Genomic DNA, 25,891 nt, shown 5'->3' on the forward strand with positions numbered 1-25,891 from the left:
CATTCTGTATAACAACAGGCAGGGGGCGACTCTACTGCTCACAGAGGGAAGAAGACCTTATTGTATGGAAGTCAATGAGAAAATGAGTCTCACTTGATTTATTCCCTCAGTTAACATTTTCATAATGAGTTTATGGTCCCAGTCTTCTTTAATACCAAGACTGATGGACGGTTATTATAGTTAACGAAAAATAACAAAATAACAAAACCTCAACCGCAGAATACATATCAGGGCAACACTGCATAATCCTTTCTGCTTGATATGAAATGTTTTTATTCAGCTCTGATGCAGGAACACATGGTAAATGTGTTACTGAGACTGGGAAACAAATTCAAATCAAAACACTCGGAACTGTAAACTAGAGTAAACTAGAAAATGTCCTCTGGGTAAATAGTGAAAGGGCCACTACTGCCGGTGTGTGTACACTATGATGAGATTCTTCAGAGATTTATAACAATTAATACTAGTAATGTTATGATACTATATAATATACAAGGAGCACACCTACAACAAGCATTCCTTTACAAGTATTTATTTATACAGCAACCTATGACCTTTAACCTCAAAATGTGTGTGTGTGTGTGTGTGTGTGTGTGTGTGTGTGTGTGTGAAGAATGTGTATCTGGAGGAGTGTACGCACTTACGCGCGCTTGTATCTGTTACTGTAGTCACATCAAAGCATCAAAGGCTTTGTGGTCGACCAATCAGAGCAGAGCAATCAACAGAATTAACTGCAGCTGTAGAATGTTCCTGAACAGTGACAGCAGCCAGAGTTTCCAGTGGAAAGACTGGAATTTCTGGCCTCGAACAGAAAGCATTTTTGGCAAAACCATAATACCTATCATTGATCCGACTTCACTTTGAGTGTCCTGAGTTCTTCCTGAACGTCTACATATGTTTTTTATGAAGAAAAATGAAAAAAATAGCTTTGTTAGAGCAATCTGAAAAATTCTCCCTTTTTCAGAAATCTCCCTGCGTTTTTAATATGGGAGCCAATGAGGCTGTTGGTGGTGTTGGTGGATCATCTGTGCGTCCTACGCCCAAACTATAACTCTGACAGCTTTACCAGAGGATTGTGAGGGAGAAGACTAATTTTCCTACGTTTCTATGTATAAATTATTTCTGTATTGCTGTAGGGGACCAGTGCTCGGTGCGATTGCCCCGAGGCCCTAATAACCTTATTGATGCTAAGATGGATAAGCCAAAGGAAATAATGGAAAAATGTATTAAATGTATCACAGCAGCTGTTTTTTTACTGTAAAAACAGCAGGTTTTTTCCAGTGTGGGCAGCAGATTTATGAGCCGTCTCACTAGACGGTTTGATACTATTAGAGATCGTTGGCTGTTTAGTTATCAGCCGTTTTCTCTGCAGCGTTTCATTATTTAGAGAAAGACGCAGACAGACCTCTGTCTGCTCATCAAACATAAATCAGCTCTGAATTTTAATATGATCCGGCCGCCGTTTGAAAACCCTGTTGTGATGCAGCAGTTGTTGAGGTGAAGGCAGGAGGACAGACAGGAGGACAGACAGGAGCAGGTTCAGACAGACAGGAGGATCAGGTTCTGTTCTGGTGGAAACCAGATCTGCAGCCTGGCAGGGTTGAGCGGTCCTGGTCTCAGGTGAGCCAACCTGTCCCCCAGTCTGGCCCCGGCAGCTCACATAACTCACCTCATTACTTCTATAGTTTATGTTCATAAAAACAACAACAGAGCTTCAGAACGTCATAAAGGCCTTCATGGTCTGAAGCCTGAGAGTTATTTTAAGGTAATTGGTTCGCTATTTTAAGCACCACAGCGACCTTTCTGTATCTTTCCACAGCTGATTGTGTCATAATCATTAATTAATCATTTTGTCTATGAAATGTCAGTTTAAAAAGCTTCTCACATTGTCCCAGAGTCTATGCTAAATCTTCAAACTGTTTGTTTTGTCCAAAAAAACATCTTTAACATCTTTAACATCTTTAAACGTCTACTTCTCAGGCATAATTTCACCTAGAGACTCCATTTAAACTTTAAACAGTAGACACAAGTCTTGTGTATCGGTGTATTAATCCACGTTTGGATAGGTCATATAGTTTTTTATCAATCCCTGTTCAATGACCATGATCATTTTTGGAGAAATTCCGAGATTATAATGGGTGTGTATTGCACGGAATGTTCGTGTCACAGTGTGTGACATCATCGCCAGAGTGTAGAGGGAGAGAAGAAACTGTCAAAAAATAAATTTTAAAACTGCGCTCCAGGCCGCAAATTCCACTCTACAGAAATAATTTATACATAGAAACGTAGGAAAATTAGTCTTCTCCCTCACAATCCTCTGGTAAAGCTGTCAGAGTTATAGTTTGGGCGTAGGACGCACAGATGATCCACCAACACCACCAACAGCCTCATTGGCTCCCATATTAAAAACGCAGGGAGATTTCTGAAAAAGGGAGATGTAACAGTTTTTTTAGATCGCTCTAACAAAGCTATTTTTTCATTTTTCTTAAAAAAAAACATATGTAGACGTTCAGGAAGAACTCAGGACGCTCAAAGTGAAGTCGGATCAATGATAGGTATTATGGTTTTGCCAAAAATGCTTTCTGTTCGAGGCCAGAAATTCCAGTCTGTCCACCTCTGGCTGCTGTCACTGTTCAGGAACATTCTACAGCTGCAGTTAATTCTGTTGATTGCTTTGATCTGATTGCCTTTGTCACACTTTGAGGTTAAAGGTCATAGGTTGCTGTATAAATAAATACTTGTAAAGGAATGCTTGTTGTAGGTGTGCTCCTTGTATATTATATAGTATCATAACATTACTAGTATTAATTGTTATAAATCTCTGAAGAATCTCATCATAGTGTACACACACCGGCAGTAGTGGCCCTTTCACTATTTACCCAGAGGAAGTTTTCTAGTTTTGTGTCTTTTGTTGCAAACACGGTGCCAGAGTATTTTACAGTGGAGTAATGTATTTAAAAAATAAATAAAACTGTAAAAAATCCAGTTTTGTCTGATTTAAACATTTACAGTGTTTCATTGTTACTGAAACTGAATTAACTCATTTATCATTTTACGTCTTTTTACTGTCATGTTTAACAGTTTTTCACTGTGAGACCTCCTGATATTTTTTACAGTGTGGTGAAACCTTAGAGCGGTTCTCAGGTGTCAGGTGAAGGTTGGTGCTGCGTTCAGGTGACGTAGAACAAAGCAGCGTCTCCTGGACGGCGTCTGGTTACTGGTGTCCAAGACGACTCCACTATGAAGAGATAAGTTTAGAGGCAGAGAAAAAGAAAAAGGCCTCTCAGAGCAGGAAGTGGAGGGAACTGCGTCATTCCATGATTGGCCTTTGTTAGTGAAATTACAGGTCAAATATAATTTTCCTGTCAGAATTTCCAATACAATTTCCACTCTGAAACAATCAGCTGTGGAAAGATACAGAAAGGTCGCTGTGGTGCTTAAAATAGCAAAACAATTACCTTAAAATAACTCTCAGGCTTCAGACCATGAAGGCCTTTATGACTTTATGAAGCTCTGCTGTTGTTTTTATGAACATAAACTATAGAAGTAATGAAGTCAGTTATGTACACTGTAAAAAATGTCTGTAGATTTTACGGTGGAAAAACTGCTAAATTATGACAGTAAAAGACGTAAAATGATAAATGAGTTAATTCAGTTTCAGTAACAATGAAACACTGTAAATTTTTATATCAGCCAAAACAGGATTTTTTTACATTTAAAAAAAAAATGTAAATAAATTACTCCACTGTAAAATACTCTGGCACCGTGTTTGTAGCAAAAAATATACCTTAATATATATACAAGCATCATTTTTGCATTTTTAAAAAAAAAAAAATACTCTTTCTCACTGTACTAAACACCATATCTCTAACAGAAATATACTGTAATATTTCATGGTAAAATCTTTAATTTATGCAGCATTTATAAAGTATTTTCTGGTCAATTATATGGCAGAACAGCGTTTTTATTTATACAGTAAAATATGGAATAAAATGTCAATCTTTAATCAAGCAAAAAAAAAACTGGTTTAACTTCTCACCATGATAACGTTCAGATCTCAGTAGTTTTTTATTATTGTAAAATGTAAATACATTACATATAATAATAATAATGACATATTTTACATATACATTACATATGCACTGTTGCTCATAAAGTTGGAATAACATATTTTGTGGTTTATTCTTGAATGATAAACTGTACATCTTCTCAAAACTTTATTAATCAATCTCTTTCCAAGAGGACATTTGAGAGGCTAAAAACAGAATTTTCTGACATTTTCGCCTAAAAAATGACGTAATGGATTGGTTGACTGATGGTTGCAGCTCTAATGCTCCAGTAATCTAGACCAGGGGTTCCCAAAGTGTGGTGCGTGGACCCCTGGGGGTGCGCGAGATGAAAAATGTAATGGCGGTCTGATAATTACACAATTAAATTTTTTCCCCCCATACAATAAAGAAGTGTAAATAAACATTTCCTTTGTAAAATGTAAAATCAAAAACTGTAATATTAATTAGTAAACAAATGCAGGCTATTCTAAATGCACTTCATCTTAAAATGAAGCGTAGAAGAAGTTTTCTTCTTCCATGTTTCCAGCCTGTGTTATGATGACGGGTTGTTTAGCTCCACGCTCATTTAATCATTATTTATGATTATTTAATTATATGTGTGTTCTCATTTGAGCATGATTTAACATGCTGCCTTTAATATGGCTATAAAAAAACTTTTTGCATTTTGTTTTTTTTGAAGGTGTGGGGGTTGGGGGTGCGTCAACACGGTTGGGACTAGAAGGGGGTGCGCGGCTAAACATGTTTGGGAACCTCTGATCTAGATCATCACTAGAGTTTGGTGCTGTGGTTTCCAACAGACAGATAGAAGAAGAATCTGTAAATGAGCAGGTAAAAAGGTAAAAGCAGCAGAGCAGAACGAGGCGACAGCAGAGAGAAGAGCTCATGTCCTCATGTTGATCTGCAGCAGCTCTCAGCTCCTGGTTCAATGTTACTGTGTAACTCTGATGACTGTCGCCTCCACAGAGTGAGTCAGCACACACAGATAGTGTGTGTGTGTGGACACTCCTGCATGTTAACAGTGGGAGTGCACAGCAAAATCAGGAGTGTTAATTCAACTCATATATATAATAGAGTGTTAAATTTATCACTTTTTCTGAGTTTATATAGTTCTCACGGATTCTCACAGAGTTAAAATTACTATTTGAAAAGTGTTAATATTTTAACTCTTTAATAGTGTTAAATATTTAATATATACTATAAAAAATACGTTAGCACAAAGAAATGGAGGCACAGCTCTCCCGTCAGAGCAAAGAAGATAAATATTAAATAAATAACCAAACAAGGCATGCACCCATCAAACAAACAAACAAACAAACAAACAAAAAAGGACACACACAAACAAATCACACAGTAAGGGACTGTAAACAGGAACAAACAGACACAAAGCTGCAAATAATTGACAACACTGCACACAAAACATTTCACTTCTGTTCAGGAAAAAAGAGAAAAGGAAAATCCTATTGCACATGTTATACAGAAGAAAAAGCAACAGTCTGTTTTTTTTCCGTGTTTTAAGCATCGTGAAGTGTCTGCTACTGTTTATGGTTCCTCCACTGATTCAGTCATTAGCTCATCCCTGTTAGCCGCCAGGCTAACACAGGTTACAGTCTTGGTTTAGTGTGGAGCCAACAGTGTGACATCACCGTATAGACTACATACACATGACAGAAGCATATTTATATTAGAGCTGTTAACCTCTGAACTCCAGGCGCCTTTTTTACTCTTTTTTTACTCACTTTGTCCTTTTATTTCACTGTGATATAAAACTCCTGCTCCTCGAAGGAATCATGGCTAGAAGATAGAATTAATACATGTCTTGTGCAGTATAACACAGTTTTAATGACATAAATCATTAAAAAAAGGATTTTCTCCGACAATTTTTTAATTTGTGATTTATATATAAAACATATTTCCAAATCGGCAATATTGGGGGGAAATTGTTTCTCCACATGTTATTATACATATTCAATTATTTACATTTTACAACCTGTCCTCTCCTCTCTGCTCTGTGTAAACAGATTTATAGTGAATATATTTGTCATGTGAGTGATTTTAACAGAAATGTCTCAGTTTTAAGCTTCGTCTTGTTGCTTTTTCTGATTGAAACTTGATCCATTCAAGGACTGTTGGATGTTTGTATTCCAGGTTTTACAGTTTATTTTCTATAATAAGTAAATAACAGATAATATCATAATATAATAAGTAAATAACAGATAATATAATAATATAATAAGTAAATAACAGATAATATAATAATATAATAAGTAAATAACAGATAATATAATGATATAATAAGTAAATAACAGATAATATAATAATATAATAAGTAAATAATAGTGTTTGCTGGGTCACAGATGTGATAAAAGGATGAATGTTGAACCGTGTGTTGCTACAGTAGTGGTTGTTACTAGCAACAGAACATTTAGCTGCTCAGTAACACGTTTATCCAGGTGTGTGTGTGTGTGTGTGTGTGTGTGTGTGTGTGTGTGTGTAATGGAAACATCTTCATATTTGCAGTATTTGTTTGACTTTCTGCTGTTCTCCGTGATGTTTGGCAACTGAGAGCTCTGCTGGTTCAGACTGAATACATTACAGTTGTAACATGATTACAGTGGAAAGTTGGCTCTGTTTGATGGAACAGTAATGGAAAAAATAATAAGGAATGTGATAAGCAAAAAATGTGCTGGAACAGACAAGATGCAGGTATGAGATTAACCCTTAAAGCTCCAAATACTCCAGACTTGTTGCCTCCATCAGACTAGAAAACAAAGCAGCGTGGAGCCCTACTGTACATTTACCTCTAAAGTTCTGGCTGTAAACTCCATGAGGCCAGTTTCAGTTTGATGATGATATACCAAGTAAAACTGGAGACAAGCTCAAATAGATTTAGTATCAAATGATAGAACTGGATGGAACCCTCTTATATGGTAGATTTGACACCTTTGGTCACATTTGACACATTTACAATTCTTTATTGAGCATGATAGTGTTTTGGAAGTAAAAAAAGATTCAAAATCACATTTAATGTTGGACTAAAAGACTAAAAAAGACACAAAGTGACTAAAAAAAGACGCAAACTGACCAAAAAAGACACAAAATGACAAAAAAGACCAAAACTTACCCCAAAAAATACACAAAATGACAAAAAAAGACACAAAATGACAAAAAAGACAAAAAATTACCAAAAAAATTACACAAAATTACAAAAAAAGACACAAAATGACAAAAAAATACACAAAATGACAAAAAAGACAAAAAATTACCAAAAAAATACACAAAATGACTAAAAAAGACACAAAATGACAAAAAAAGACACAAAAATACAAAAAAATTACCAAAAAAATTACACAAAATGACTAAAAAGACACAAAATGACAAAAAAGACAAAAAATTACCAAAAAAAATACACAAAATGACTAAAAAAGACACAAAATTACCAAAAAAAAGACACAAAATGACTAAAAAAAGACACAAAATGACAAAAAAAGACACAAAATGACTTACAAAGACACAAAATTACCAAATTGTTCGTCTAAACACAAAGAGCCAAATCAAACAGAGTCCCACTAGAATAAAACCAGAGTTGATGACAGGATCACACACAATCACAAGATCACATTTATGTTGGTTTTTCTTTGTTTCTTTTTGGTTCTAAATGTTGATCCAGTAAGTCAGAATAAAAAATCTATTATTATTATTATCAGGTCATATAGGTGAAAAATATCCCAACATGGTATTTAAACATGTTTTAAGGTGAATACAGGCAGGATGGAAGGAGTCAGAAACAGCCTGATAGACTCCATAGAGTTAATAACTGATGTTGTTAATTATTGCTCCATGATCTATTTTTAGTGTGACTGTCCCTGACTCGCCCCGAGGCTCTGACCCACTTTGTTGGTTTTCACCCAAATCCGATCCAACAGAGTCTGGATTAGAGCAGCAGCAGCACGTGTTTACAGAGACGAGGGAATCAAACACACAATAACCTTCTTCACGTCCCAATTAGGCTCCACTAATCTTTTCATTTTCATCCAAAATGCCAAATGGTGTAATTCACCCTGGAGCTGGACGAGCTGCTGGATTACAGGCTGGATTTTGGTCTCAGAGAGCCGATGTGATTTAAACAGTGAAGGAGCTTAAAGCAGGTCAGAATGCAGCGTTGTGGCTCTCTGAGACTTTAACCCTTTAATGTTCAACAGATAGACAACAACGGTTTAAAATGACCCACATTCATTCATTCACCATGTTATTAATGCTGCTGGGTGTTTGAATATCTTTTTATTATTACAACAGATCATTATATCCATGTTTCCTTTCATACTTCATGAAGAAAAATAGTTTTATTTTTTATTGAGCATGATAGTGTTTTGAAAGTTAAAAAAAAATATTCAAAATCACATTTTATGTTGGACTGAAGGACTAAAAAAGACACAAAATGACTAAAAAAAGACACAAAATGACTAAAAAAGACACTAAATGACTAAAAAAGACACAGAATTACTAAAAAAAAGACACAAAATAACTAAAATGTGTTACTCTAAACACACAAGACACAAATAAAATACTGGCTGTGTTTGAATATATTTTTTTTTATTACAACAGATCATTATATCAATTTTTTCCTTTCATACTTTATGATGAAAAACAGTTTTATTTTTTATTGAGCATTATAGTGTTTTGAAAGTAAAAAAAAGATTCAAAATCACATTTTATTCTTTTATTTATTATTATTTTCATTTTATGCGAAAAAGGTTGGGAACACTGTTATATAGTGGACAGACTTATTGTATTATATTATATTATATTCATAATATAAATGTATGCAAAATGTTAAAATTGTTAAAAGTCCATTTCAGTCAACCAAGTATAGAGTCATATTTATATAGATGACAAACTGATCAGAGGAAACATTTACATATTAAACAGACTTTTAAAATTGGTTGTTTGTAATATTCAAAATTCAAGCCATAATCATTATAATTAGAATAAAGTAAATAAATGAAGACATGAAATGTTTCATTCTGTGTGTAATGGATCTATATAATGTGTTATTTCACCTTTCTGGATTGAATCACTGACATAAATAAACGTGTGTATCATATTCTAATGGTAGTATCTAGCTGTAGTGTTTGACTGGATGTTGTGGTGGACTCGGTTGTTTATCTGTTATTTTGTTTACGGTGTAAACAGAACAAACAGAGCTGAAGTCATTGTAAATGATCCTACACGTTAAAGAAACTGAATCCTTCCTTTACATAACATGAAACACTTCAGTCCCAGTTACAGCAGCTCTCATTCATTCATCAGCTGGAAGAAACTAAATAAACTCCTCTGCTTTATGTTTAGAAATAAACATGTTGAACACTTGAAATAATAAATAAAAACTCTTCAAACCAGATAAATTTAAGCTGCCAGCAGCGATGAACTGAGTAACCTGCAACAAACATGAAGCTCACCAAGTATTTTCTTCTTCTATCTATCAATAGTATCTTAATTATCTTGTTCTGAGTATAATTTACCTACTGACCATAGCTTTATGTCCTTATTTTAACAACATGTGTCTTTATGTAACTAAAATTGAGTGAGTAACCTCTTCACAGGGATTTCAGTATTGTGTAAAGACTTGTTTTTAGGATTGACATTGTGAGCTTTTTCATGCTTTTCAATCTCTTCAACTGTTGAATATGGTGAGTTTTTACCTCAAATATTGGCTCCAGTTGAGAGTTTTAGTTGCATGGAGTGCAACTCCAAAGTGCAAAGTATTTTCTACCACCAGTATCTACCCACAGATACTGGAATGAGAGAAAAATTTCAGTAAATTGCTAGCCTGGGTATACCCAGACTGCCTTGCGCGCTCAAATTTAATTTCGAACTGCGGCGGAGTCTGGAATCCAGGAAGGTTTCTTAGCCCTGTTTTAGGGATCCAATCACAGAGCGGGGAGGGACGGCAAGATGATGACACGTACTACTCGGCAGACGGAAGCTTGTAGTTTTCTTACGGATCCAACATGGCTGCTGCAGACGTGAAACTCTCTTTAGCTGTAGACGGTGTTTTAAATAGTTTAGAGCCAAAGTTGAAAGGCGAAAGGTCTCTCGGCGGCTCCGCTGAGATCACCGGCGTTATGGTAGCGGGGCTATTAGCGTCACTAGCGGCTATTAGCGCCGTTAGCGGCTAATAGCTAATAGCCGCTAATAGCTAATAGCCGCTAACGGCTAATAGCCCCCCTACCGCGGACAGCGGAGCCCCCAGAGGCCCGCAGCAGCTTGTTTGTTGCCCATAAAATCAGTGGATGTGTGGCTGAATGACATGAGGGGGAATAAAGCGTGAAAATAAATAATCTTGCAGAAAGCGAGAACTGGAGAAGCAAAGCAGCAGCAACACTCTCTCACAGACACACACACAACAAACATCCATCTCTGTTGCTCTACTACGTCATCTGGTATAACTGATCTGATTGGCTAAGAGCTACCTACAGACGCTTTGATAGACATTCTAAGCGTCCAATAAACGGCTCCGGAGGATCGTAAACCACACCTCCTCTACGGAGAAATGAACAGCTGGTTCCAGACTAGATCTCATTTGAGAATAGTCTGGTGTTAGCCAGGCTAGTAAATTGCTCCAAATAAATAGTTTTGTATTTATTTCAAGTCATCATTGTTTTTCCAGTTTCTAGATATTTTTACTGATTTAAAGAATTCTTACAAAGAAACATTAACTTACTGCACTGGCAGATAATTTGACTTGTTTCCAGCATGTATTTTGCTTCATTCTAGTGATTTATTTCTTATTTTTTGTCAGTTGGTTTTTGCAGTGTAGGCTGCAAATTATGTTTCTTACCAAGATCATTTCCCTCAGATTTACTGTTTGATCTGGTTTTAGACCTTTCTATCAGTGTGTCCTGTTCTGTCTGTCTGAGTGTTTGCTGCTGAATGTGAGTCGTGTCTGTTGTTGATGTCTTTCTATCACCGTCAGGACATGAACGCCTCATTAGCTGAGAGACAATCAGCTGAAGGACGGCAGCAGCTCCACGTCTCTCCACTCTGGAGCTTTTATTTCTCTCCGTCTCTCCGTCTTTGTGTTCGTCTTATTCTTCTTTCTTGATCTCTGTTTTTCTTTCGTTCCTGAGGAAGTGATGTTGTTGTCACCCAAAATCTTTTAGTTTTTTATTTACCTATTCTTCTTATATAAGCAGATAGTCATGACTCACACCACATAATACTAAAATTATACGTCACAAATGCAATTTGCAGTTCAAGCACCGTAGTTCAACTCTTCATTTTAGATGTGTTGCACATTGTGATCAGCTCATTTGCATTTTTGCCTTCAATCTCTGCGACCGGAAGCATTTAGTGAAGCACCAGGAGCTCTTTGTTACTGCAGACGCTGTCAGGAGGATGTGTTGTATTCTCCCAGCAGGAAATGTGACAGCTTATTCTGGCTGTATGGGGAAATAAAATCCAGGTGAAATAGCACCTTTCAGAAAAGAAATTTTTCTTTCTGATGAAAATCTCTTTAACAATAAAAACTTTAAACATAGCACCTTAAAGTGTTTTACAATCTCTCAGAGGATCAAAGGCTTTGTGGTCGACCAATCAGAGCAGAGCAATCAACAGAATTAACTGCCACTGTAGAATGTACCGGAACAGTGACAGCAGCAGAGGTGGACAGACTGGAATTTCTGGCCTCGAACAGAAAGCATTTTTGGCAAAACCATAATACCTATCATTGATCCGACTTCACTTTGAGCGTCCTGAGTTCTTCCTGAACGTCTACATATGTTTTTTTTTTAAGAAAAATTAAGAAATAGCTTTGTTAGAGCGATCTAAAGAAACTGTTACATCTCCCTTTTTCCGAAATCTCCCTGCGTTTTTAATATGGGAGCCAATGAGGCTGTTGGTGGTGTTGGTGGATCATCTGTGCGTCCTACGCCCAAACTATAACTCTGACAGCTTTACCAGAGGATTGTGAGGGAGAAGACTAATTTTCCTACGTTTCTATGTATAAATTATTTCTGTAGAGTGGAATTTGCGGCCTGGAGCGCAGTTTTCAAATTTATTTTTTGACAGTTTTTTCTCTCCCTCTACACTCTGGCGATGATGTCACACACTGTGACACGAACATTCCGTGCAATACACACCCATTATAATCTCAGAATTTCTCCAAAAATGATCATGGTCATTGAACAGGGATTGATTAAAAACTATATGACCTATCGAAACGTGGATTAATACACCGATACACAAGACTTGTGTCTACTGTTTAAAGTTTAAATGGAGTCTCTAGGTGAAATTATGCCGGAGAAGTAGACATTTAAAAATCTACAATTATTGTTATTTTTCCCTAATTTTTTTTCCGGCTGTCCCATTCACTTCAATGCAAAATTTTAGCTATTGTTTCGCTGTAGGGGCCAGTGCTCGGTGTGATTGCCCCATGGCCCTAATATTATAACCCTTTTCTTTTTTACGAAGCATAACCAAGTAGTTTTGGTTCCTAAACCTAACAAAAAAGTTCTGTTTCACCACATTAACAACATGTTTGTAACAGCAACATATCATATTTCTTAGGGAATCATATGAATCCATAGCATTACTTTTGTAGTAAATCATATGAACCCTTCATGAGATGACATTGTGCAGGTTGCAGATCTGGATCAACCGTCCCGAGGCGGATCAGGTTTGCAGCAGCAGGGCGGAGCTACAGAGAGAATCGAGGACAGGAAGGGAGTCATGTTGAGGTCCAGGCTGGCTGTTATGTAAAGGAGACATGGAGATACATGCAGTCAGCAATAACAACACTGGCTGCTTAACCCTTTGATGCTCAACATGGTCTAAAGTGAACCAACTGAGTTTTTATTTTCTATACCTTTGCAATAAATTAATTTCATCATTCAGTATTGCAGGTTTTCCTCAATTAACTTGTTTTTGATCATCATACATCCTAATTTTTTGTTTTCATTTCTTACTTTTTGAATAAAAACCCTTTTTTATCACTACTCTTCTAATGCAGAAGGTGATTTCTGACCCATGTTGGTCATTAGAAGGTGTTTATATGTTGTCACCAATTTTAAACCTGACAAAGAAGACACAAATATGAACTATCCTAGTTTGTTAAATTGGTGTTTTTTCCAATGGAAATTATTATTTGGTGGCTCTAATAAGTCTCAAATGTTAAAATATGTGATTTTCCAATGTAATCTGGTGGTTCTAACACCTCTTTTAAAGTTAAACCTTCAAAATAAGACAAACATAGTTACACATAGACTCACATTGTTCATTTAGTGAATCACTTTTTGTATCACTACTCTTCTAATGCACAAGGTCATTTTAGACCCATGTGTGTTAACTTGATGTAATAATACAAGCATGAAATAACATGAAGGGAATGTGTCATTGTGTTCTAAACGTATTTCCAGTTTTCTTGTTTTCGGTTTCCTAGTTTCTGTGTGAGATAAATCAGGTTTCCTCCTTCACTAGATGATGTTTTCTGCTTGTTGAGAATGAAAAACAAGAACAAGCTGTTCTCATCTGTTGTCCTGCAGCCTTCACTCACCACACACACACACACACAAATACACAAATACAGGAGGAGCAGGTGCTGGATCAAGCTGTGTGTGTGTGTGTGTGTGTGTGTGTGTGTGTGTGCGTGTGCGTGTGCGTGTGTGTGTGTGTGTGTGTGTGGTCTATCTCTGCTGATGAGCGAACAGTCGTCCTTGAGTTGAGCTTCTGTACTAACGCTGCTACCTGTCACATTACTTGCCTACCCTCTGTGTTAGTGTGTGTGTGTGTGTCTGTGTGTGTGTGTGTGTGTGTGTGTGTGTGTGTGTACTCCAATCATAGTGAGGACCAGAATTAGTTCTTAACTAACTGAGTGAGGACATTTTTGCTCAGTGAAGACATTTCAGGTGGACCTCACTTCTTAAAAGGCCCTAAAAATGTTTGAAGGTTAGGACTTGGTTTCAGTTTCAGGTTTAGGTTAGGGGTCAGGGGTCAGGGGTCAGGGGTCAGGGCCTACAAATTCATTACATTAATGATGGTCCTCAAAAAGATAGAAGGACAAGGATGCGTGTTTTTGGCTTCTCATACTGCCTACATAGTGAGGCCTGTTCTAGGGTTGAGACTTGACTTAAAGGTTCAGGTTATAATCAGGTTTAAGTTGACAAAGACGAAACGAAGGACATTTTCACTATAATGTTAGTTAGTTTTGTAACCACACAATACAGTTTCAGTTAATTATCATCATCGTGTAACCTTTAACCCTTAAAACAAAGTCTGAAATCTAAAAAAAAGCCTTTAAAGAAGAGAGGACCGGCCGAAATGTCCTCACTTTGCAAAAATGTCCTCACTCTGTTGGTTAAAAGCGTGTTCTGGTCCTCACTATGTAGGAAGAACAAGAACAAACACACACACACACACACACACACACACACACACACACAGGGAGCAGAGGGAGTGTGTGACTGTGGGAACGTTGTATTATGATCGGAGCCACTTTCAGCCCTGAGTAACTCAACACCTCCTCCTCTTCCTCGCTCCTCTCCTCTTCCTCTTCAGGATGTCCGCCGCTCACAGAGACTCATTTATTCATTAGTGTCACTCATTCATTAGTGATGAGACGCTCACTGGTGACACGCCGACCAGCGCGGGTTATAAACAAACAGCACGGGTTATTATGCAACATGATCAGGAGCTTTCCCACATCTCCACCCAGGCCAGAACATCAATTTAGGTAAAGGAAGTACCCACTCTGAGTGTGTGTGTGTGTGTGTGTGTGTGTGTGTGTGTGTGTGTTTGTGTGTGTGTGTGTGTGTGTGACTACCTTATCAGTTATCACTAGAGGAGTTTGATGACATGAGAGTCATAGTATCTGGCTGCAGCTCATGGAAAATTCACCGTTTGAATAAAAGCCTGAGTGTCTCTACAGAGAGAAACAATATAACAAACTGATTAGTATTAAACCAATCAGAGGGATCTGGGAACAAACTATATAACAATATAATTACTATTAAACTCATCAGAGGGATCTGGGAACAAACTATATAACAATATAATTACTATTAAACTCATCAGAGGGATCTGGGAACAAACAATATAACAATATAATTACTATTAAACTCATCAGAGGGATCTGGGAACAAACTATATACCAATATAATTACTATTAAACTCATCAGTGGAATCTGGGAACAAACAATATCTGGTGAATGTAGAGAACTAACAGATCATACTATTCACCCACAACGCCTCCAAATGTACCCAAAGTCCTTAAAGAAGAACCAGTTACCATGTAAAATCTACTGTCTACTATGTGGAAGATAATGCTGACTCAGCTCTATTGACTGTTTTGGTTTTCCAGCCCACAACTTTCCTGTTGTGGTTTACAATCACTGTTTCCTTTACAGAGGAGAAAAACAAAGATAAAAGCTCCTGTGGGTTTTCGTGGCAATTTTGACAACTGCACTAAGTTAATGGGTGAGCTGGCCAAACACAAAGCACTCAATACTCTGTTCAGCAGGTTTTATTAGCACATTCGTGTTCCATACACCGCACAATCCCAAATGGCTCTTTTACAATACAGTCCCATACACCGCTCGACTTATATCTGTTGTATTTCCCAACATTGATTCTTTAGTAAGCCTCAATGTGGCCCTATCTTCCTGCCCTATGCATGACCCAGGACCCCCTGATCTACATGTTCCCCTCTGCCATGGTGTCGTCAGAGTTAAGTTCACAGAGTCAGTTCCCACAATGCCTTGCGTCTTGAATATCAAGTAGGTCGCTGCCTACTTCATGTCCCACCATGCAGGAAACACCAAATTTCCTTCACAGGGTTATTCGTGTCTACTAGTGGTGGACTGTAGTACATTTATTTTTTTATCACAATAAATCTGGTTTGGAGTTTCAAGCCAGAACTTTATTTGGAAGCTGATGGAGAGACTCAATGTTGCTTCATTTTTATGTTTTCATGTCATGAAGAAGTGATGTTCAGCTGGTTTCATGGACTCTAGAGGGTTAAAATGACTTCAGATTAATAGCTGTGAGCCTTAATAATAGAAATGTGGATTGAACCAGTTCAGTTTGATCTGAGGAGCTGGTTCAGCTGCTGATTCGTCTCAGTGGAGGAAATGTGGTTAAGAAACAACAGATGATTCCATTCAGGACGCTGAATGTCAGATTTTACTGGATCAAAGAATATATTGATATTGATCAGAGAACCCACAAGAATGTAGCAACCATTAGCAGAGTGCTTTTATTAATTTATGAGGGTTTCTGTGGTCTTTGTTTCTCTGACAGCAACAAGGACTCAAACCAAAACCAGAACATGATCTGATCTAAAAAAACAGACACGTAGAAAGATTAAAGGTGTTCAGTGATGTTGTACTTTAATCCCATAAAGTTGAGAGATTAACAGGAGAGTTATTAAACAGAAATAGTTGCTGCATTCTAAATCACATACTTTTATTTCGTACTGTAGCTGCTTTTATAAAGCACGTACAGTAATGTTGCAGCTGCAAATGATTTGGTTCTTACCAAGATAAAAACTTTAGAAGTGTTAGATCATTTATCTTGTTTTAAGAGTTAATTTCTTATTTTAAGTGTTCAACATGCTTATTTCTAGATTTAATAATCTTAATTTAAGATTGTTATTAAGATGAAACAGTAAATCTGAGGGAAATGATCTTGCTGCATGGACAGATAATTTACCTTGACAAGATTTATTAAATTAAGATTATTAAATCTAGAAATAAACATGTTGAACACTTGAAATAATAAATTAACTCTTAAAACCAGATAAATGATCTAACACTTCTAAATCTAAAGTTTTTTTTTATCTTGGTAAGAACCAAATAATCATCAGGTCACTCTGCTCGGGCCAGTTCATCACTGCTGGCAGCTTTACTTTAACTTGTCTAACCTCATTAATGCAACATTTTGGATGCTGTTTATACACATTTAAAGGGCCGGAGCTGTTTGTTCACCAGTGTTTAGCTGTTGAGAATCAGTTTTAAATGAGTACATGAACACTGAATCTCTCTCTTCTCTCCTGTTTGGGATCAGAGCCTCTAATTGCTCAGTTAGTCGGTGATTCTCCTCTAAACTCCTAAAAGGAGTGGAGGTAGAGTCACATTCCTCTTTGAGCCCTTTGCTCCGGTAGAGTTCACCTTGTATGGAGAACTAGAACCCTGAGGACTAAAGATGGAGCTCTGAGGTTCTCTACATGCTCCTACATGGAGGAAGAGAGGAATAAAACAAGGAGGGAGGATTAGAGGAAAGGAGCTAATCTGCTTTTATTTCTATGCTGCAGCTTGTTTTATCACAGTGTTCTCCACGCTGCAGTAACTGTTCACAGCTTGTTGTCTCATTAGCAGCTCTGCATGTGTCAGACTGATGATGATTCACTGTTCCTCCACACACCGTCTTTATTATATCACACCCTCTTTATTTTATCACAACAGCTTTAAAACGTCTTCAGCTGCAGAGGAAACAGACGTTCATTCAGGAATAGTTAAACTAAATGATATTTATTTAACCAGAACACACAGTCTGAGGGCAAGTTATCATTTTATTTTTATTCCTGTCTCTGTTTATTTGTTATTATTATTTTTATCTTTATTTCTATTTTATTTAGTCTGTCTGTCTGTCATGCTGATCCTCCAGATAACACACACCTGTCCATCCAGGTGAGAGCTGCTGAGTCAGCTGACTAGAGGAGAGTTGTGTTGTGGGAATGTTTCAGTTTGTGTTTCCCACAGAAACAATATCTAGATTATAGACAATAACACAAAGCTGTTGATAGGGGCGAAACTCTGACTGAACACACTGATAAAAAGGTCTAAAAACAGATAAATTAAAGCTGCCAGCAGCGATGGACTGACTCTTTTAAGAGTTAATTTCTTATTTTAAGTGTTCAACATGCTTATTTCTAGATTTAATAATCTTAATTTAATAAATCTTGTCAAGGTAAATTATCTGTCCATGCAGCAAGATCATTTCCCTCAGATTTACTGTTTTTATTTTTAGAAACACCTTTTATCAGTGTGTTTCTCTCTCAGGACGTCAGGCTGAATGACTGAATTAAAAGCAGCAGTTTGATGATTTGTTCGGCTTGTGTACATTTGTCTTTGCATAAACTTTTAGTGGATGTTGGTGTGTGGATGAAGCTTTGGTTTCTCCTGTTGTGGAGACAAAGATCAGCTGGTGATGAGTCAGAATCTCTCTCCTCCTGCTGAGCTCTGATTGGGTTCATGACTGAGGAGACGCTCGCTCCGCTGAGACGACGGATCATAAAACATGAGGGAATATTTCACCTGGTAGTTAAAACAGTCTGGAGCAGGAGGAGGAGGAGAGGATCATATAGAGACACCAGGAGGTTTCATTCATTCATTCACGTTTATTTACAATATGAAAACATGTCTTTTCCTGTCTTTGTAAGTCATTTTGAGTCTTTTTTGGTCATTTTGTGTCTTTTTGTGTCTTTTCTGTGTATTTTTTTAGTCTTTTTGTGTCTTTTTGTGTTTACAGCCAGAACTTTAGAGGTAAATTTACAGTAGGGCTCCACGCTGCTTTGTAAACAAGTCTGGATTATTTGGAGCTTCTGGAGACTCCACAGGGTTAAAATCCTTGTCTAAACAAATAAAAAACATAAATATAATTTACATTTACACAGTAATTAAGCCATACATACACATGCCTACATGTGCATACATACACAAACAGACGCAAACATACATACAAAAGGAAAAGAAACGACAAGACAAAATGATAACAGGTATATAAAAAAGATAAAATAAATAAGCACAGTATCTGATAACACTTGATAACATTTATCTCCCTGAACATCTCTGTTCCTCTGGAGAACAGAGTCTCATTTTAAACTGCTCCATGTTTGGACATCGCTTCCACTCAGAGCGAGAGACGAGGAGCGAGAGAGAAAAGGAGCGAGAGAGAAAAGGAGCGAGAGAGAAAAGGAGCGAGAGAGAGAAAAGGAGCGAGAGAGAAAAGGAGCGAGAGAAAAAGAGCGAGAGAAAAGGAGCGCGAGAGAAAAGGAGCGAGAGAGAAAAGGAGCGAGAGAGAAAAGGAGCGAGAGAGAGAAAAGGAGCGAGAGAGAAAAGGAGCGAGAGAGAGAAAAGGAGCGAGAGAGAAAAGGAGCGAGAGAAAAGGAGCGCGAGAGAAAAGGAGCGAGAGAGAAAAGGAGCGAGAGAGAAAAGGAGCGAGAGAGAGAGAAAAGGAGCGAGAGAGAAAAGGAGCGAGAGAGAGAAAAGGAGCGAGAGAGAAAAGGAGCGAGAGAGAAAAGGGGCGAGAGAGAAGGAGCGAGAGAGAGAAAAGGAGCGAGAGAGAAAAGGAGCGAGAGAAAAAGAGCGAGAGAAAAGGAGCGCGAGAGAAAAGGAGCGAGAGAGAAAAGGAGCGAGAGAAAAAGAGCGAGAGAAAAGGAGCGCGAGAGAAAAGGAGCGAGAGAGAAAAGGAGCGAGAGAAAAGGAGCGAGAGAGAGAAAAGGAGCGAGAGAGAAGGAGCGAAAGAGAAAAGGAGCGAGAGAGAAGGAGCGAAAGAGAAAAGGAGCGAGAGACGAGGAGCGAGAGAGAGAAATGGAGCGAGAGAGAAAAGGAGCGAGAGAGAGAGAAGGAGCGAGAGAGAAAAGGAGCGAGAGAAAAGGAGCGAGAGAAAAGGAGCGAGAGAGAGAAGGAGCAAGAGAGAAAAGGAGCGAGAGAGAAAAGGAGCGAGAGAGAAAAGGAGCGAGAGAGAAAAGGAGCGAGAGAGAGTAAAGGAGCGAGAGAGAAAAGGAGCGAGAGAGAGTAAAGGAGCGAGGGAGAGAAAAGGAGCGAGAGAGAAAAGGAGCGAGAGAGAGTAAAGGAGCGAGAGAGAAAAGGAGCGAGAGAGAGTAAAGGAGCGAGGGAGAAAAGGAGCGAGAGAGAAAAGGAGCGAGAGAGAAAAGGAGCGAGAGAGAAAAGGAGCGAGAGAGAAAAGGAGCGAGAGAGAAAAGGAGCGAGAGAGAGTAAAGGAGCGAGAGAGAAAAGGAGCGAGAGAGAGTAAAGGAGCGAGGGAGAGAAAAGGAGCGAGAGAGCAGCAGCATCAGATCAAAGGACAACGACAGGAAGTTATAAATCTAATTTCCACATGAAGTCATCAGCTGTTAATGATTAAAGTTAAAGTCTGAAGCTCAGAACCACAAAACGTTTCTCACATCAAGTTTTTATCTTCTTTGTTCCAAAAATATGAACAAAATGCAGAGAAAACTCGTCTGATGACACAACGTTTACTATTTAACCCTCCTGGCTCCTTTTGACCCAAAATCATTTTAATCATCCATTAATTAAGGTTCACTTTCATAGAAATACTTGAAATGTTCAGCTATGTTCCCCTCTGCATCCGTTATAGATCATACACATTTCAGCTTTCTTCAGACAGCTCTACGTGTTTAATAAATGTTTACAGCAGCCATTTTTTTTTTTTTTTTTTTAAATTTGTTCGGGCTTTTGATGAGTTGCTTTGGGCTGCTATGGTTGTTTAATTGCTGTTGTTTTGGTCTTTTAAAACTTGTATTTATATTTTATTTTGATGTTATTTTATTTTATTCTTTTGAACTTATTTATGCTCTGTTAATGTGAAGCACTTTGTGACTTCTGTCTGCCAAAGGTGCTATAAATAAAGTTTACTTAGAGGACCCCATGACATCAGACTGGTTTCAGGAACTTTTTTTATTCACCTTTTAAGGCAACTCAAGACCAACACTTTCATATATAATTTACATGTTTTTTTCATTATTATTGGTCAATTTTAGCCAAATATACAAAATTAGGCCTCATTTCAAGAGAAAGAAAAAGTAATAAAACCTGAATATTTTTCTAATAGTAATAGTGGAAAAGCAATCTTTTTTAAAACATAAGTTTGACTAAAAGTTGTCATAACCTACTCTGCATTCCCATCAAGACATTATTATTTCACTATAACTATAACTGTTAGTGATCCAGATGTTGCATAAACTTAAACATCACATTTCTTCAAAGTGTTTTCAGTCGTTAACAAACATGTGACATCACTTCCTCCTCTGTGATCCTGCAGGAAACTCTCACTGCATCATTGTAGCAACTAGTAGCTTCTGATGCTGGATGTTTAGTATCAGACCAGAGACGGTCAGTATAGAGTATATAATATATTATAGAGAGGAGACAGGAAGCTCAGAGACTCTTTAACTGGAGCAGAACAGCAGAGAAACTTACCTGTTGTGGTGTTTGTATAACTGACAACACTGTCTGTATCTGTCGTCATCATTCATATCATCTGCAGTATAATGACTGAGGTATTTCATCTTTCTGCAGACCTCAAGACAGTTATTGGAAAGTTTGAACTCAGAGACATGAAGCCATTTATCCTGCTCCTTCTGCATATTAAAACAGCTCTTTAATAAGAGAACTGCTTCCTGTTAATGTTGAACTGTGTGGATGTGAAACAATGAAACATCTTCAGATCCATAATATCTGATGATCTGATGATCTGATGTCTCTGTGTCCTGCAGGAGAGGTTCGAGGCCTTGTTCAGGATCTACGATGAACAAACAACCTTCCAGATGTTCAAAAGCTTCCGGAGAGTTCGGATCAACTTCAGCACTCCGGAGGCAGCGGCGCGCGCTCGCATCGAGCTGCACGAGTCGGAGTTCAACGGCAAGAAGATCAAACTCTACTTCGCCCAGGTGAGAAAGTTAAAAAAACAACAAAGTAAAGCATATTAAGATCATAACTCATATACAACAACTTCCTTACTTACTACTAATAATCAATAATTCTGAGGTTATTGAGGGAAAACTCTTAGTTAATGTCTTACTGGTTGTATAATAAGGCCATGCAGAATAAGGCATTAATAACTACTGAATAATGACTCATTAAGAGACAATATGTTACTGATTTACATGCTAGTAAGCAGCTAATTAATGTTGAATATGTGTTCCCTAATATAAAGTGTTACCAAAATAATAATTAGATACGGCGATATATACTAATGTTCTCCCTGCTGATATAAATATAGATATTTATATATATATATATAGATATAGATATAGATATAAATGTAGGTGTTTCTGTTAGAAGTCAGCAGTAAAACTCGACATCAGAGTAGAAAGAGAAAGATGAGCGACGCTGCGGGTCAGAAACCAGCCAACAGGGGGCAGCACACACACACACACACATCTGACACAATACTCACCAAAATAAAAGACAGGGGAAGAATATTTTATTTGCTTTCATTACTCACTCTGCTCTGTAAATAATCTCTGTTAAATCTACAGTTATTTACTGTTTTATTAACAGTTCATCACCGTGTTTGATTTTTACTGTATAGTACTTCTGTATAATTTACAATAAAATTCAGTCATTATTACAAAACTACAGTAGTTAAAACATTACTGTAGGAAAAACACAGTAGACAGAATGAAAAGTAAAGTAGATTTTTTTTTACATTTTTATCATATAATTTATTGTTTTTTGTCATTTTTGTGTTTTTATGTGTTTTTTTGTATTTCTTGTGTTTTTATGTGTTTTTTTGTATTTTTTGTGTGTTTTTATGTGTGTTGTTTGTCATTTTTTCTTAGTTTCTTATCAAGATAAAAAGAAAAATTTTGTGTCTTTTGTGATTTTACTTCTTTTGTTTCTTTTTTGGTAATTTTACGTCTTTTTGTGTCTTTTTTGTGTCTTTTTATTGTTTTTTTATGTTTTTGTGTCTTTTTGTGTGGTTTGTGTCTTTTTTTGGTCTTTTTTTGTGTCTTTTTTTTATTTTTTTATTAAAGCTGCCAGCAGTGATGAACTGGCCCGAGCAGAGTGACCTGATGATTATTTGGTTCTAACCAAGATAAAAAAAACTTTAGATTTAGAAGTGTTAGATCATTTATCTCGTTAGTTTCTTATTTTAAGTGTTCAACATGCTTATTTCTAGATTTAATAATCGTAATTTAATAAATCTTGTCAAGGTAAATTATCTGTCCATGCAGCAAGATCATTTCCCTCAGATTTACTGTTTGATCTGGTTTTAGACCTTTTTACCTCCAGCAGCAGCACCGACTGTTAACTGTGACCTGACGGCTCATTTAAAGCCAGTTTCTGTGCATTTCTCTGTGGATTGAGCATTTTTTTGCTTCCACATAGCTATATTTCTGCTTTATGATAAAAAAGAAGGCATGGAAATCTCCCCTTTTCCCCTTTTGGACCTTTGAAAAGCTCATAATAAACACAATTTTGCCTGACACCATTTGACCTGCCAATAATCAGATTCTTGCTTCTCTAGGAAACCATGAGTCAATTTATAATTTCTGCCTCTTTTTTTAATCATAAATACACCAGCAGTCATGACCGCTGCTGCACCTCTCTGTGATGGAAGAGGATTAAGGATTTTATGCCACATGGAGGTATTATTGTAATTATTATTGTAATTATAGCAATTGGCTGCTATCAAAACACCAAAATGCCAAAATGTCCTCACAGGAAGGAAGCTGCAATTAGAGACTGAAAGACTGAAGCTGTGACTGAAAACCTGATGAGCTTTTATTGATCGTAAGGTTCAATCAGGATTATATATATATATATAATCCTGATTGAATCCTTTGATCCTTACAATGCATTAAAAAACAACAACTAATTGACAAAAAAAAGACATGAAATGAACAAAAAAGACAAATTGACCCAAAAAGACACAAAATTACCAAAAAAGACCTATAATGACCAATAAAAAGACACAATTGACAATGATTTTGGTTATTATGAATAAAACATAATACAAAACTCCTCTCCTCTTCCTCCTCTCCTCCTCCTCCTCCCCTCCTCTCCTCCAGGTTCAGAATGGTGAGGAGGACATAGATAAGTCGTACCTGGCTCCTCCTCAGCCCGTCAAACAGTTCCTGATCTCGCCGCCGGCCTCGCCGCCGGTCGGCTGGAGTCAGAGCGAAGACGCCACGCCCGTCATCAACTACGACCTGCTGTGTGCTGTCGCCAAGCTCGGACCTGGTGAGTGTGATGAAGGTATAAAAATCTAATTTGAGACATCCAGATACAAACAGGAAATCATTTCACGCTCCTCAGAACGTCTAACAGAAAGGTTATTTGTCTCCGAAGCAATTTGATGAAGGAGTTGAGGTGGACAGTGTTGAATCATCACCGGTGACTTTTCCTCTCAGTAATATCTGCACAGCAGCATTTTAATAATTCACCTGATCACAGAAGCTTTAATGTGTCTGTCACACTCTGACTCAGTGAGGGGAGGTCGCCATTTGGTAGACTGGAATCATTTCCCCAAAAACTTGTAAAAATTTGTAAGGGAAAACTAAAAAAAAAAGCCTTACAAAAATAAAGACGAGCCGCAGTCAAAATGTGAAGGTGCAAAAAAATCCCATTTATGGTCATGGTTTGGTTATTGCGGGTCGGCACGGGTCAACATGGGCCAACACGGGTTAACACGGGTCAACACGGGTCAGCACAGGCCAACATGGGTCAACACGGGTCAACGCGGGCCAACGCGGGTCAACACTGACCAACACGGGTCAACATGGGCCAACACGGGTCAGCACAGGCCAACATGGGTCAACACGGGTCAACACGGGTCAGCACAGGCCAACATGGGTCAACACGGGCCAACGCAGGCCAACACGGGTCAACACTGACCAACACAGGTCAACACGGGTCAACACGGGCCAACGCAGGCCAACACGGGTCAACACTGACCAACACAGGTCAACACGGGTCAACACGGGTCAACACGGGTCAACACTGACCAACACAGGTCAACACGGGTCAACACGGGTCAACACGGACCAACATGGGCCAACACGGGTTAACACGGGTCAACACGGGTCGGCACGGGTCAACATGGCCAACACGGGTCAACACGGGTCGGCACAGGTCAGCACGGGTCGGCACGGGTCAACACGGGTCGGCACGGGTCAACACGGGTCGGCACAGGTCAACACGGGTCAACACGGGTCAACACGTGTCGACACGGGTCGACACGGGCCACACGGGCCAACACTGGTCAACACGGGTCGGCACAGGTCAACACGGGTCGACACGGGTCATCACGGGTCAACACGGGCCAACACGGGTCAACACGGGTCAACACGGGCCGACACAGGTCGGCAGTTCCCCAGCGACTACCATAAGTGAACAAAATACTCCCAGTATCACGTCTAAGCTCCTCCCTCTGGAACTGACCATTCCAGGCCATTAAATAATAAATTCATGTTTAAATGTAAACAAAACACATGGGTCATAATCACTCAAATGTTTCAGGCTTATATCAACATGGTGATAATATTCTACAGTAATACTTCAACCCATAAGCCCTGAAACAAGGAGGAATAACGTCAGACTTCCATTACCTGCCCACATAATGTCATTATGACTTGAGTGGCATTTTGAAATCGATCTCTCCGTGTGAAATGACTGTCAACATCGAATCTCCTGCTCCAGTGAGACTCACGAGCTCTCGGTCAGGCAGCAACATAAAAAATACATAAATCAGCTTGAAGCCCATAAATAAAACTGAGAGCGCCGGCCTCCATCTGTCAGCGACAAGATGGTGTTTAACCTTCACTCGCTGCATTCTGACATCTCAGGAAATATGGACCACATGCCTCCACCTACTCCCACTGTACAAAACGAAGCCAAAATATCACAGATATGGCTGCTGCCATCTTGTGCTAGTGATGTCATGTGGAGCCGGTCAGGCTGCAGTGAGTCAACCACAGCTGTTTATCATGATGTAACGCCTCCTTTTATAGCTTAAATTATCAGAAAAATGAACAGTTTATAATAACTACCATCTTTGGGGAAAATGTATTTATTGTGTAT

The 25,891-nt window shown here is 38.1% G+C and overlaps 1 protein-coding gene across 2 annotated transcripts in view; it reads left to right on the forward strand.

Annotated features, from left to right (window-relative positions):
- The window catches only part of rcan3 (regulator of calcineurin 3), a 59,991-nt gene that overhangs the window by 28,558 nt on the left and 5,542 nt on the right, over positions 1-25,891 (forward strand). For both annotated transcript variants that reach the window (XM_059352613.1, XM_059352614.1), the window contains exons 2-3: positions 21,580-21,753; positions 23,881-24,052. In XM_059352613.1, coding sequence (XP_059208596.1) covers positions 21,580-21,753; positions 23,881-24,052 — 346 coding nt within the window. The remainder of the gene's footprint in view (positions 1-21,579; positions 21,754-23,880; positions 24,053-25,891) is intronic.

Source organism: Centropristis striata, chromosome 16, assembly GCF_030273125.1.
Source record: "Centropristis striata isolate RG_2023a ecotype Rhode Island chromosome 16, C.striata_1.0, whole genome shotgun sequence".
In the NCBI taxonomy this organism is placed as follows: Eukaryota; Metazoa; Chordata; class Actinopteri; order Perciformes; family Serranidae; genus Centropristis; species Centropristis striata.